The sequence below is a fragment of the Eschscholzia californica genome, unplaced genomic scaffold, assembly GCF_041429995.1.
Source record: "Eschscholzia californica isolate CP2 unplaced genomic scaffold, dmEscCali1.0.p SCAF_5, whole genome shotgun sequence".
In the NCBI taxonomy this organism is placed as follows: domain Eukaryota; kingdom Viridiplantae; phylum Streptophyta; class Magnoliopsida; order Ranunculales; family Papaveraceae; genus Eschscholzia; species Eschscholzia californica.
The window spans coordinates 37,000,628-37,013,609 of NW_028238472.1; the positions used below are offsets into that span (position 1 = coordinate 37,000,628).

The 12,982-nt window shown below is 33.7% G+C and overlaps 1 protein-coding gene across 1 annotated transcript; it reads left to right on the forward strand.

Moving 5' to 3' along the window:
* The first annotated feature begins 378 nt into the window (after positions 1-378).
* LOC147538941 (sn-2 acyl-lipid omega-3 desaturase (ferredoxin), chloroplastic-like) lies at positions 379-11,328 on the forward strand. The gene is made up of 10 exons (XM_086643973.1): positions 379-517; positions 1,892-2,209; positions 2,310-2,462; positions 9,361-9,430; positions 9,527-9,593; positions 9,714-9,806; positions 9,911-10,096; positions 10,203-10,283; positions 10,420-10,557; positions 10,783-11,328. Exons 3-10 carry the CDS (start codon positions 2,348-2,350, stop codon positions 10,972-10,974), a joined length of 942 nt encoding a protein of 313 aa, XP_086500099.1. The 5' UTR covers positions 379-517; positions 1,892-2,209; positions 2,310-2,347; the 3' UTR covers positions 10,975-11,328.
* Positions 11,329-12,982: the final 1,654 nt, after the last annotated feature.

Consider the following 12,982-nt stretch of genomic DNA (forward strand, 5'->3'; position numbering starts at 1 on the left):
TGCTGCTCCCCCTATTCAAGGTTCTGACAAACTCTGCATCAGATTCCGGCCACTTGTGTAAGTTCACATACGTCGGTGTGACGGACACAACTATATCGTCATTAGCATAATTGGAGATACAACTCATTTTCTTTAAACTTAGAAGAATTAACTAAAATACTTGAACTTTATTGATAAAAGTGAATGAATAAAACAACTACTAGCCCCCTTTATATAGTCCAAGGGTTTCCTAATTCTAATCAAATTCAAATAGCAACTTCTAAGAAAATATAACACATTAGAATGAAAGAAATCTTAAACTGCAAGCAATTACTAAAAATAGAAAAATTACTAAAAATTAGTTTTTGAGACCTAAATGATGGAATTTGACCGTGGGTCGGTCGTGGCAAAGCGAAAGGAATGAGCGGAATGTTATTTTTGGGCCATCTCCTCTACGTCAACTAAACCCTAGTTGAATTCAACAAATCATGGCAAAACATGAAGTATCCAGTTAGTTCTCCTGATTTCACTGAGTTAGGTTTATCTCTGAAAAAAACCCGTTAGTGCAAGTAGTATATTTAAGGTGGATTCTTCTTCTTTCTATTTTGGTTGTTATTGTTCTTGCTTATTTCCTTCTATTCCAAGGAGTTTTGCATAATGAATTCAACTACCCAACCAAGTGGTTTAATAAAGGTATTCAATAATACACCATTACAAGTAGTTCCAAACGCTATGAAAATTAATTTGTTAAAAACGTTGAAGTGAGTTTGATATTGTAATTGGTTCATTAGTTGATGTAATTTTAATCCATTGTTAATTGCCAATGTTGATTTTATGCAAGTTACATACTCTTCTTACATGCTTTTCTTCCATTTCCAATATAATGCTATATATTGGGTAGTGGTAACTTGATATTATGATATACCATCTCCCCGTCTGTTTAAACGGGTTGTAGCATACTGCTTCTAGGCAGCCAGATGCCCCATTGTGGACCACTAGATTCGAGAAGTTCAAAACCCAAGTTTTTATTCATTTAACCTTTTGTTGAATGTAAAATTACAATATAATCTCGAAGGTGATCTTGTGAGTTGTGAGAACTCTTATCGTTGGTTCATGTTTGAACATGCTTCGAGCTTAGGGAGGAGACTTCGCCATGCATCTGCAATCTCATTTGCCAAATGAGCCTGTCTTTTTGCAAATTCATGAAAAGCAAGACCCACATCTAATGTTTTTTGCTCGTGAAAACGCACTATCTCTTCACTCATTAACCTCACTATTGTCTCAAACCTTCTTCTTGCTTCTACCCCCTCGGCCTTCAACTGCATTTCATCTTATAATCCGTTGTCAATTTCGATTGAAAATGCTGAATATTTGGTCCTGAGTATAAAACAACAACGAATTAGCAAATATACTAAGATTGATATACTCGCCTCCTTGTATTCATGCTCGGGTTTCTCCTCCCTTGTCTGATCCTATTAGCAACCAATAGTAATTGAAGAATGAAAATATGAAGACTTGCAGTTTGCTATGCTGGGTTTCGCTTAATGAACGGAGGAAAAAGCTCATTGATTTCTGCTTGTTCTAACTTAAACTTGGTAGTGTACAAATTCTTGAAGTTTTGAAATTCAGATGACGATGAAAGTCCGGTTTATCTGATAAATTTGCTTATAGAAATATAATAATGTCAACCATTGACGGACAAAAAAGAAGCAATTAAAGTTTTAAATGTAAAAGCTTACAGGTCTATCTCCTTCCGCTTAATTGCTTCGGCTAGTTCACAGTGTTGCTTGAAAGCATTGGCTCTTTCTAGAAATATAAAAGGGCATATGTTAAACTTCTACAAGAAAACTAAAAGTACTAACAAGCTAACTTAACTAGTTTCATATAATTTGATATTTTTCATGATGTGCAGATCAAGCTGTTCCAACCATGCAACTGAGGTAAGTGATTCACAATGGATCAAGGGTCATGGCGTGGTGGGACGGCTCATTTGTAACCTGTGGCATGTATGGCAAGCCAGATTCACAACCACACCTTGATAGACTGCACTGCACGAACATAATTTTTCAAATGTTCTTCAAAAGTCATTAAGAGGTGGTGAGCCTGCAGCCGAAAAAGAAACCCACATTTAGAAAGCAGAAACATAAAATTGTGGAAGGATATGAAAGATGAGCATAAGGAATACCTCTTTTTGTAGTTTAACTGCTAACAGTTCTGATTTCGTTCCAAGGTCTGAAAATGCCTTGTCGAGATTTTTTCCCTTCACAAGCACCCAAGAGTTTGACGGCCTTGCCGTAGTCCGAAAGAGACTGACCCAATTCTGGAAACAGGTACACAACAAAAGTGAACCTTGTGGAGAGGCAAGCTAATGGAGCCTATGCTGAACCGAGAATGGACTGTGTATCTAAGAGAAGATCAAACGAAAACTAATATCTCACCTCTGTGCCTCTTCACGAGGCGAAAGGCATGTTTTTGTGCCTCCAGTAAGTGGTCTTCAAGCTCAAAGACATAACACTTTAATTTCTCACATTCAGCATTTGATTCTTCAACAGGCTTTTCCTTTCCAAGGACAACGTCACTTACTTTAGTTTGCACATCCTGTAAAGAATCTTAAGAAAACTCAAGTTATGACTTTACGAGTGTATAAATGGCAGTTCTTATTATAGTGATTTTCCTAAACCCCACTAACATTACAAGCTCTAATTAGATAAGGGTAGAATCTTGTTTGTGTTCAATTTGGGTTTTCTAACTTTCTCGCCGCCTTTTTTTTAGTTGTGTTTACAGTACAATTTTCTCTTTTTATTTTTATTCAGGCAATTGGATGCTATCTTCCAAAAACTCAAACACAAACTACCTTGAAAAATTTGCATCAAGTCGGTTGGCTTCTTTCTAAAAATACCGATCTCCTGAGACCTGGGTCTCTCCATTGCTTGTAAAGAGAACCAAAAACCAATATGAAATCGTCGGTCATTTTAAAATTTTCCATCTGAAGCAACTATATTTCAGAATGTTGTACTTGCAGATACGCCAAAGAGTCTAAAATTAAATATTTTGTCTGTCTTTTCTCTTTCCTGCACTTCATTTCTTTGTTTTCCATTAATTTGTCGCCCGGTCGCTGACAAGACGACCCTCCGCTAACAACTTTCTTGATCTCCTTTTTTTTCTCTCCACTATCACTTCATCCACCAATGCACTCTTTCTTCATCTTCATTGTTCTGGTGAAAGAGAAGGTTCATTCATCGGAATCTTTTGTGTGATTTGGTGGGGGGTTGAAAAAAATGAATAACATCTTCGAGATGAAGTAGATGACAAAGAGAAAGAGAATCAAAATGCAAATATTAAAGTGAGACCGTAAGAATAGAGAAAAAAAAAAGGTGAGCTCAGAATGTGAGACCAAATGGACAAGTTGGTCGTTAGAAAAAGGAAGATTTGTTCTTTTATTGAGAGAGAGAGAGAGATTTATTAGTTATTATTTTTTTTGTATTATTTTTTTGTTTCTTTTCTCTTAAATTAGTTATTATTTTATTGAGAGAGATATATTTTAATTTCTTTTTTTAACCCTTGAAATTTATTTTGTTTCTTTTTTTCTTAAATTAGAATTTTTATTTCTAAGAATGAAAAGATTATTATTTTTAAATAGGTAACTTTATTTCTACGAAGGACTATGTTTTAAATTTTGAGAAGGGCTTCGTTATTAAAAAAAAAAAATTATTTCTAAGAAGGAAAGGACTATTGTTTAGACAATATCCTTTATTAAAAAATGATTTTTATTTCTAAGAAGGAAAAAATTATTATTTTTTAAATAGGTAACTTTATTTCTACGAATGACTATATTTTAAATTTTGAGAAGGACTTCTAGACAATATGCATGATTAAAAAAGATGTATATAGATTGTATCTGTGCTAGTGCCTTATTTGGTAGTCCACCCTTTTTGATGGGCTCACATTAAATTTAATATTCTATTCACTTGTAATTGTATCTCACATAAACAACTAAATGCTAATATCGATCATCACTAGCAACATTATCATTAATATTAAGAAACATTAAAAAAAATATCTAAGACGAATTCATCACATCAAATCAACTAGATTGGTCGACTATATGATGAAATCTATGAGGTTTGATTGGGATAATGAAAGGAAAAAAATAAGAAACAGTGACAAACCAAAAGAGACATTAATTAATTTAATCATTAAAGTTTTCTTCTAATATAATCACATTATCCTATTTCTCTCTCTCTCTCTCTCTCTCTCTCTCTCTCTCTCTCTCTATTTCCTTATAATCAGAATTAGAATTCTAACTTAATTTCTAAAGAACATTCTATCGTCAAGAATTAGTGACAAAATTAATAACAATCTTTCTTCACCTTTCTCTGCTCCATGCACTAATTTCTCTTGCTAGCACCATTACTATCACTTACACTGTTGACATTCATGTTTTTCTTATTTCTTTGAAACACTTTCGCCAGATACTTCCTTGTCCTCTCAAGAATAGTTTCTTTCTTCGTTGTAAATGGGTAACTCCTTAGATATCTTTGTCTACTTAAAGATCTTCTCATCTGATCATTCATCATAAGCACGTTACCACCACCACCACTGCTGCTGCTCCCCCTATTCAAGGTTCTGACAAACTCTGCACCAGATTGCGGCCACTTTTTTAAGTTCACATACGTCGGTGTGACAGGCATAACTATATCGCCATTAGCATGATTGGAGATACAATCAGAACCCATTTTCTTTGTGTTGAAATTGAAGTGTGGGTATGTGTTTAAATATGAAAACAAATATTAGATTTATAAAAACTAATAAGTTCGAAACTAAGAGGGTGTTTGATTTTTTAGCACTTGTAAGTGCTACCACTTACTAAGTGATTATCACTTAGTAAGTGGTAGCACTTACAAGTGCTAAAAAATCAAACACCCTCTTAGTTTCGAACTTATTAGTTTTTATAAATCTAATATTTGTTTTCATATTTAGAATTAATATAAAAACAAAAATCAATCACTTAGTAAGTGATATCACTTGTAAGTGTTGTGGCGTTTGTTTTCCATCACTTCTAAGTGCTTGATTTTTGTTTTTATATTAATTCTAAATGTCATAAAAATGAGAAATTGTCTATTTTGACCTTAAAGTATTTATATATTAGTATTTCATACTAATTCATTGTGCTCCCGAGTTTAGATACAAGAGTTTTACGGTTTACGAATACTTTGTGTTGAAAATATTAACTTCAAATAATTAAAAAGTATGAAGGAGAAAGAACTTACGTTGCATCATGGAGTTTGGGTGGTTTCATGACTAATGAAGGAAGATATCAGGGACGACCCTGACTTTTTGGTGGCCCGAAGCGAGGTCTGAAAATGAGGCCCTTTCTATCAAATTGTAAAACGTATAAATGTATTTACATGAAACAATAAGTACCGCAAAATATTTTCTCATATTTATATAACAAAATAATTTTTTTCACAATTACAATCACTGAAATTTTGTTCTTCTTAAATTTTTCGATGCAAAGTCACTAATAATCGTCGAATAATCAAGACTGTCAACCATATTCTTCTCAATAGATAATGTAGCTAACCCGTTTAACCTTAATCTGACATAGTAGATCGAATATAAGACTTAATCAACTTCAACTTATAAAAACTTGTTTCTGCAGAGGCAACAATAACTGGTATCGCCAACATAATTCTATAAGAAACCCATGTGTTCGGTTAACACATGCTCAAAAGGAATTCAAAAATTTCAAAGTCTTGTTTTAATATATTTTCAGCATCATAAACTGTTTTTGAATCATCACTTGTCTCCACCAATTCTTCTAAAGCTTCTCGTAATTGTGGAGCTTGAAACCTAATGTCTTGGTGGTCCTTTTACTTAACATTTTTTAAATGGGTTGAGCTTCTCGTAATCATCATTTGTCTCCACCAGTTTTTGAATCAACACTTTCTACTCTACTTTCCCATAAAATCAAAGAAACTATGTAAGAAAAACCCAAGATTTGGGCCCAAATACGGAAAAAAACCCACTCGGGAATAATAATGTAAAAAAAACCCAACTTTAAACTGTTGGCAACACTTTTGAAACTATTACAACACTTTTGAAACTGTGACAACATATATAATTATGTGTGAACAAAAACAAATTTGTTCATACATTTACAAAATTGTTGAGAGCAAATACAAAATTGTTGAGAGCAAATTGTGTTTTGTTCAGAAATTTTCATAAATGTTTTGTAATTTCAAATTTTGGGTTTTTTTTGCATTATTATTCCGGGTTGGGCTTCATTTGCTATTTTGACCCGAATTTTGGGCCTTATAATTTTCCTCTCTAAATCAAACAAACTGTTGGACCCACCATTCATTTAAAGATCATCGAATTTGGTGGTCCTTTTTACTTAGCATTTTTCAAACGGGGCCCTTATAATTTTCTTAGAGAGTCGGACTTCTTATATATTTCTAACAGAAATTAATGTATCGGTGGCCCCTAAAAGTCGGTGGCCCGAAGCGACGCTTTGTTCGCTTTGGCCCAGGGCCACCCTTGGAAGATATGTGAAAAAAATTTAAGAGAAAAGCTTAGGTGAAGGATGAGTGAGAAGGAAAAGTGCCATCGCTAAAGTCATAAAAAGATTTTTTTTACTTATCAATTGTTTGAGATTTTTTCTTGGGTTATAATCATATTGGTAATTATTATATTCGGAGAAGGATAAAAATGTCATTTTTAGCACTTAGAAAGTAAGTGCAAAAAAATAAGCTCCAACTTGGAGCTTACTTTTTTGCACTTACTTTAACCCCACTCACAAGTGATATTCACTTATTAAGTGAAAAAACAAACGGGCCAAAATTGCCGGCCCACACTTATTAAGTGAAAATCACTTAATAAGTACAAAAATCAAACACCCTCTAAGGATGAAACGAAACTTGGAAGAATTAACTAAAATACTTAACGATAAAAGTGAATGAATAAAACAACTATTAGTCCCCTTTATATAGTCCTAGAGTTTCCTAATCCTAATCAAATTCAAATAGCAACTTCTAAGAAAATAAAACACTAGAATGAAAGAAATCTTAAACTGCAAGCAATTATTAAAAATAGAAACACTACTAAAAATTAGTTTTTGAGACCTACATGATGAAATTTGACCCTCAAAATGAGCTGGTCGTGGCAAAGCGAAAGGAATGAGCGGAATGTTATTTTTGGACCATCTCCTCTACGTCAACTAAACCCTAGTTGAATTCAACAAATCATGGCAAAACATGAAGTATCCTGTTAGTGCAAGTAGTATATTGAAGGTGGATTCTTCTTCTTTCTATTTTGGTTGTTATTGTTCTTGCTTATTTCCTTCTATTCCATGGTTTCTTCATTAAATCGAGATCGAATTCCACCTTGTCGGATTTGTTTTCGTTACTTCTCCTTACTGAATTATCCATTCCAAGGAGTTTTGCATAATGAATTCAACTATCCAACCAAGTGGTTTAATAAAGGTATTCAATAATACACCATTACAAGTAGTTCCAAACGCTATGAAAATTAATTTGTTAAAAACGTTGAGTAATTCATCGGGTATAGGGTGTGGAATAATTACTTGAAGTGAGTTTGATATTGTAATTGGTTCATACTGTTACATGCTTTTCTTCCATTTCCAATGTTGATTTTAAGCAAGACCCATATCTAATGTTTTTTGCTCTTGAAATCGCACTATCTCTTCACTCATTAACCTCAGTACTATTGTCTCAAACCTTCTTGTTGCTTCTACCCCCTCGGCCTTCAACTGCATTTCATCACATATTATTAACCACTTGTTAAATATTAATGCTACAAAAGAAAGTTCCGTAATTTGGTAGATTTGAATTTCTCAAATGCATATCGTCTTCTAAAATCTTATTTAGAAGGTTCCACGTGTTCATAGATAACAAAATGATGTACTCATAACTTGAAGTAAAATACTTTTGTCTCTCTAAATTTAGCAAATATAACTCACACATGATGCACCTCTTGTACCAAAAGATTATATTTCAATGTCTCGTAGAAGGCTCATAAATACCGCTTCAAGTGGCTAACCATTTGGATGCCAAAATCAAATAGCTCTCACAAATTAAAAAATAGACCAACTCTAGTGTTAAGAGTCTCATTTTAACGAAAACTCACTATCAACCTTAACAATGTATTATGCATAAAATATATCTTAAGCATGATCACCAAAATATCTCAAATAGTCAATTTGATGTTCTCAAAGGATATCTAATAACCCTTAAATTCATTGTTTCTTGCCGATTCATGCAATACTCAGTAATGGATCCAAATACTCAAAAATGAGCATCAAACTATATGTGTCCACATAAGCAGGTAAGTATCCATTAGAAAAAGCATGAACATAATATGATCAAGACATAACGAGGCACCCAAGTGTGCATAACAATGCCGGTTTTTACAGAATAGTAAGGCATTGTCCCGCACGGAGTAAATAACTGACAACATGATATAAAAGTAAGAACTTTGATAAAGGAGATACGAACTTACCGGTGTTTCGCTAATTATGTTTTTATTCAATCAGTTCGCGTGATCATATGGCAAGATGTTAATTGAAACAACTTCCACTTCAACTACAGAATTTACTGTCTAAAAATTGTTGGAAAAAAATTGGCGTTTAAGTTGAAATGGACGGTAGAAAACTAATCGATGAATAAAATCATGTTGATCACTAGACTTCAAAGCTCGATAAATCGATTCTTTTAGACAGTAATTCGCCCCCTTCTGGTTTGGAACCACGAGTACACAACGGGTCAGGAATTATGCCTTCAGGATACGATGAAGCCCTTCAACAACTGCTTGGTTCAAAGTATGTACGCTTTGACCAAGACCAAGAACACTCTGTATATATAACTGATAATGCCAAAAGAACCGACTTCAATCCACCAAAAGAAAACAAAACACTTGACAAAGACTAGAAAGTAATTTTGAGAGAGAAAATTTGAAGCAAATAGAGAGAAATAGAGTCCGGATTTCAGTTGGATGATTGTCTTCTGTATTTCTCAAGTGTGGAGAAGGATGACCATTTATAAGAGTCCAAGAGTTACCAGGTGGAAGGATACATCCTATTTGAATGAGTACCCATTCAAATGCATGGTTGCGCCATGTCCATCTATTGGTGAAAGAGTCATGCCCATTCACCTTTTGAAAATCTCCAACATTCTATTGGGTTGCTCAAGGAACTATCTTTTGGGCTATATTTGTTCTTGGCCATGATTGGTACTTCTCTTCTCTTTCTTACTTTCTTAGATAGTTAGATTATAATTTTGCATACCCATTTTGGTTTTTTGATTCAGTTTTATTTTACTGTTTGTGTTTTTCATTTTTGAAGTGGTCATGGGAGTTTTTCAGATAATCAGAAGCTAAACAGTATAGTTGGTCATCTCCTTCATTCCTTCATTCTTGTTCCTTATAATGGATGGTACTATATCATTTCATATTCTCTGGATTTACAACACTCTGATGTATCTCAATTTGATTTCCATTTGAATTGTTGAATGTGAATGTAATGCTGCAGGAGAATCAGTCACAGGACTCACCATCAGAATCATGGGCATGTCGAGAACGATGAATCATGGCACCCGGTTTGTTTGTTAACTCTTTTTCGTTGCTTCTCTGTTCAAATTACAGGACTGTTTATTTAGTATACCCTGACTCGAATTCTCAAGGAAATTTGGTTTTTTGTAACTTCTATCCTGCTGCAGTTAACAGAGAAAGCTTACAGAAATATGGATGATACAAGTCGAAATCTCCGATTTACGGTGCCGTTTCCTATGTTGGCTTACCCTGTCTATCTGGTCAGTTTGTTCACCATCTTGATTGAATTCATAGACTTCTTCTTCACCATATATTCATTCATATGAGAGTGTTGTTTGTTAAGCTGATTTGTTTTCGGTTTTAGTGGCGTAGAAGTCCCGGAAAGAAGGGTTCTCATTTTGACCCAAACAGCGATTTGTTCACTCCGAATGAGAGGAATTCTGTAATCATTTCCACACTTTGTTGGACTACAATGTTGATCTTGCTCATAGGATTCTCTATCATAGTAGGTCCCATCAAGGTTCTCAAGCTATATGTTGTTCCATATTGGGTGTGTTAAGTTCTTCATCCTACATTATTTCATCATCTTGTTCGATTTTGATTTATTAGATATATCATATAGGATATCCTAATTTTGGACTTGATTTCAAATTCAGGTCTTTGTGATGTGGTTGGATTGTGTAACTTACTTGCATCACCATGGTTATGAGCAGAAGCTTCCTTGGTATAGAGGAAAGGTGAGAAACTGAGAACCAATTTCGTTTAAGTTCTTGTTTATGAACTTCCGTGTGACGAATTATAGTCGTTCGGGTAGTATATATCATGTGTTTCTTTCCACATAGTAAGTGTTTTCTAATTTTTGGTATATAACAGGAATGGAGCTACCTAAGAGGAGGGCTTACAAAAGTTGATCGTGACTACGGGTGGATTAACAACATTCACCATGATATTGGGACTCATGTTATCCATCATCTCTTCCCTCAAATCCCACACTATCACTTGGTAGAAGCGGTAAGTCTTTAACAACCATTTTCTCTAAAGAGCTCTAACTCGTAAACAATGTTCTTTATTTTATATCTATAGATAGATATTTGCTTGTTGGGATAATCCCACAACAGTTGAGGAAAGGGAGCTGGTGTTAGAAAAGTCCATACCCCTAGCTTTTGATTTAGACATGTCTATAATGCGATAGTCAAAGAGCTCCGTGTTAATGGGTACCTAATCTTGAAAATGCAGACAGAGGCAGCGAAGCCGGTGTTAGGAAAGTACTACAGGGAGCCTAAGAAATCAGGACCAATCCCGATTCATTTAGCCGAAAATCTAATTAAAAGCATGAGACAAGATCATTATGTTAGTGATTCTGGGGAGGTTGTGTATTATCAAACCGATAACCAGAGGTATGCAAGTTCTAAAAACAAGTCAGAGTAGAGATATTGTTGATGGTAAACTATTCGTTGAGATGTTTTGATCGATCGCCACCGATATTTTCTTTCATAATTCAACTTTGTAATGGTAATCTATGAAGAAGGGAAACTTCAAAGTTTTGCAGGTAAGAGAAAATGGGTAGAGTTAATATGTATCTGTCTATGATGATAACGAGATTTTTAGCTGATTGTTAAGTATTGAGCATGCCTCATGTACCTGTATTGTTCTATAGATTTTGTCTGTATAGGTTCATGGTTATTCTCAACCTGTATTGTCCGAAAAGTGGGATTTTATCTGAATTGGTTTAAAGTAGTATCCTGGTATGGGTTTTAAGCTGATATAAATGATATTTATTATTATTTTATTTTTTTCTGAAATTATTTCAATTTGCAACACAAGTTTGCCTATGAACCATATAAGGTACAAGAAAGGATTTTATAGGCACCACAAGGTTTCCTACTTTGGATTAGGGTTGCCTATAAGATCTCCCAAACTCTAATATATTTTTTTTTTGTTGAGGTAAACTACTCCATATGAATTGAAATTGTGTCTAAACAATTGCATTTGGGTCCCCACCAGTAAAGCAGATGTCTGTAAACTGTAAAGTAGTGAAATACTGTAACAAAAATAGGTCATTCAATAAGAGATATTGGAAACTTTCAACAAAAAAAAAAAAAAGAGATATTGGAAAGATAGATATTGAGTATCCTAATTTGTATTTTATGCAATCAAATTGAACAATAAATTGATATTATATGAGATATTACAAATTTTGGTTCAAAAATATTTTACTTTTACCTAAAAATTTGAGAAAAATAGACTACTAAAATTTTTCATTGTTTATCTTTGTATTTGAGTTTGAACTTATCAAGTACAAGACCTTCTGGATAAACCACTAGAAACATTTTCGATCTTATCAAGTGTAAGACCTTTGCGGTTTTGACCTTTTTAATAAATAAAAAATGTGTATTGTTATGGTCCCGGATTGCTCAAACGAATATCGAGAGTTTGGACTAGAAATATGATTACGAACTTATCAAATACAAAACCTTTTGGATAAACTTCTAAAATTGTTGGATTATAGGATTATGCTCAAGTTTAATAAGTGACAAGGCAGACTGCGCCAAAATCGAAACTATCTTCCTCTAGACGTCGACTCGAAGAACCAAAACTAGAAATAATATTGATAACTGATAACACTTACACAACATCACAATTGCGCTACCATATATCTTGAGGTCTCTTGCAATTAAATAATTAGTATATATTTGAAATTTTCCCTCTCTAATTTTGGTGGCAATAAAGATTTAAAACTATGGTGGCATGGTAGGTGAAAGACCCATGATGCTAACTGTTGGGGCCACTCCCTTTGACCTCAAAAGTAGATAAACTAGGGAAATAACCCTATATAATTCTGCATATATTTTTCAGAATGATTGTACATTATTCAGATAGTTTATCTACTTTTTGGAATGTATGTTCTAATTGTATAGTGATTTATAATATGCTCCAAAAATCTATTTTATCATTTTCAACGTTACTCACAGAAATTTTTACAGGAACCTCCAAAATGTTTTGCTTCCATAAAAGCAGGTAAAAATTGTGTTATATAATGTCATGTGTGAATTTAGCTAGGTATCCCATTCAGCAATAACACAAATAATTAAATTAAATTAATGAGGAAAACGGTTAGAAAGGACAAAAAGAAAGATTTAGTTAGTTAGGGCAGTTAGAATATAGTTTGTTAGTTATGGTAGTTAGAAGACCTAGTATTATATAAAGGCAATCTAGTGTGAGATTTTAAGAGAACCAAACTGAACTGATCGATAGAGTGAGAAACAGAGAGGAGGAGAGAAAGAAGAGAAAGCTAGAGAGAGAGAGAAAGAGAGAGGAGGAGAAAGAAAGAATGAAGAGATCAAGAAGAGAGAGAAATGAAGAAGATGATCATGATCGTGATGATCTTCTCCAATCAACTAACCCTGAATCAAAATCAAGCTCCTCTTCTTCTGAT

Coding starts and splice junctions, on each gene's coding strand:
- LOC147538941 (XM_086643973.1), top strand. CDS start 2,348: ATGGAGCCTATGCTGAACCGAGAATGGACTGTGTATCTAAGAGAAGAT. Junction 2,463..9,360: donor GGCATGTTTTTGTGCCTCCA/GTAAGTGGTCTT, acceptor GGAGTTTTTCAG/ATAATCAGAAGCTAAACAGT. Junction 10,558..10,782: donor ACTATCACTTGGTAGAAGCG/GTAAGTCTTTAA, acceptor TTGAAAATGCAG/ACAGAGGCAGCGAAGCCGGT.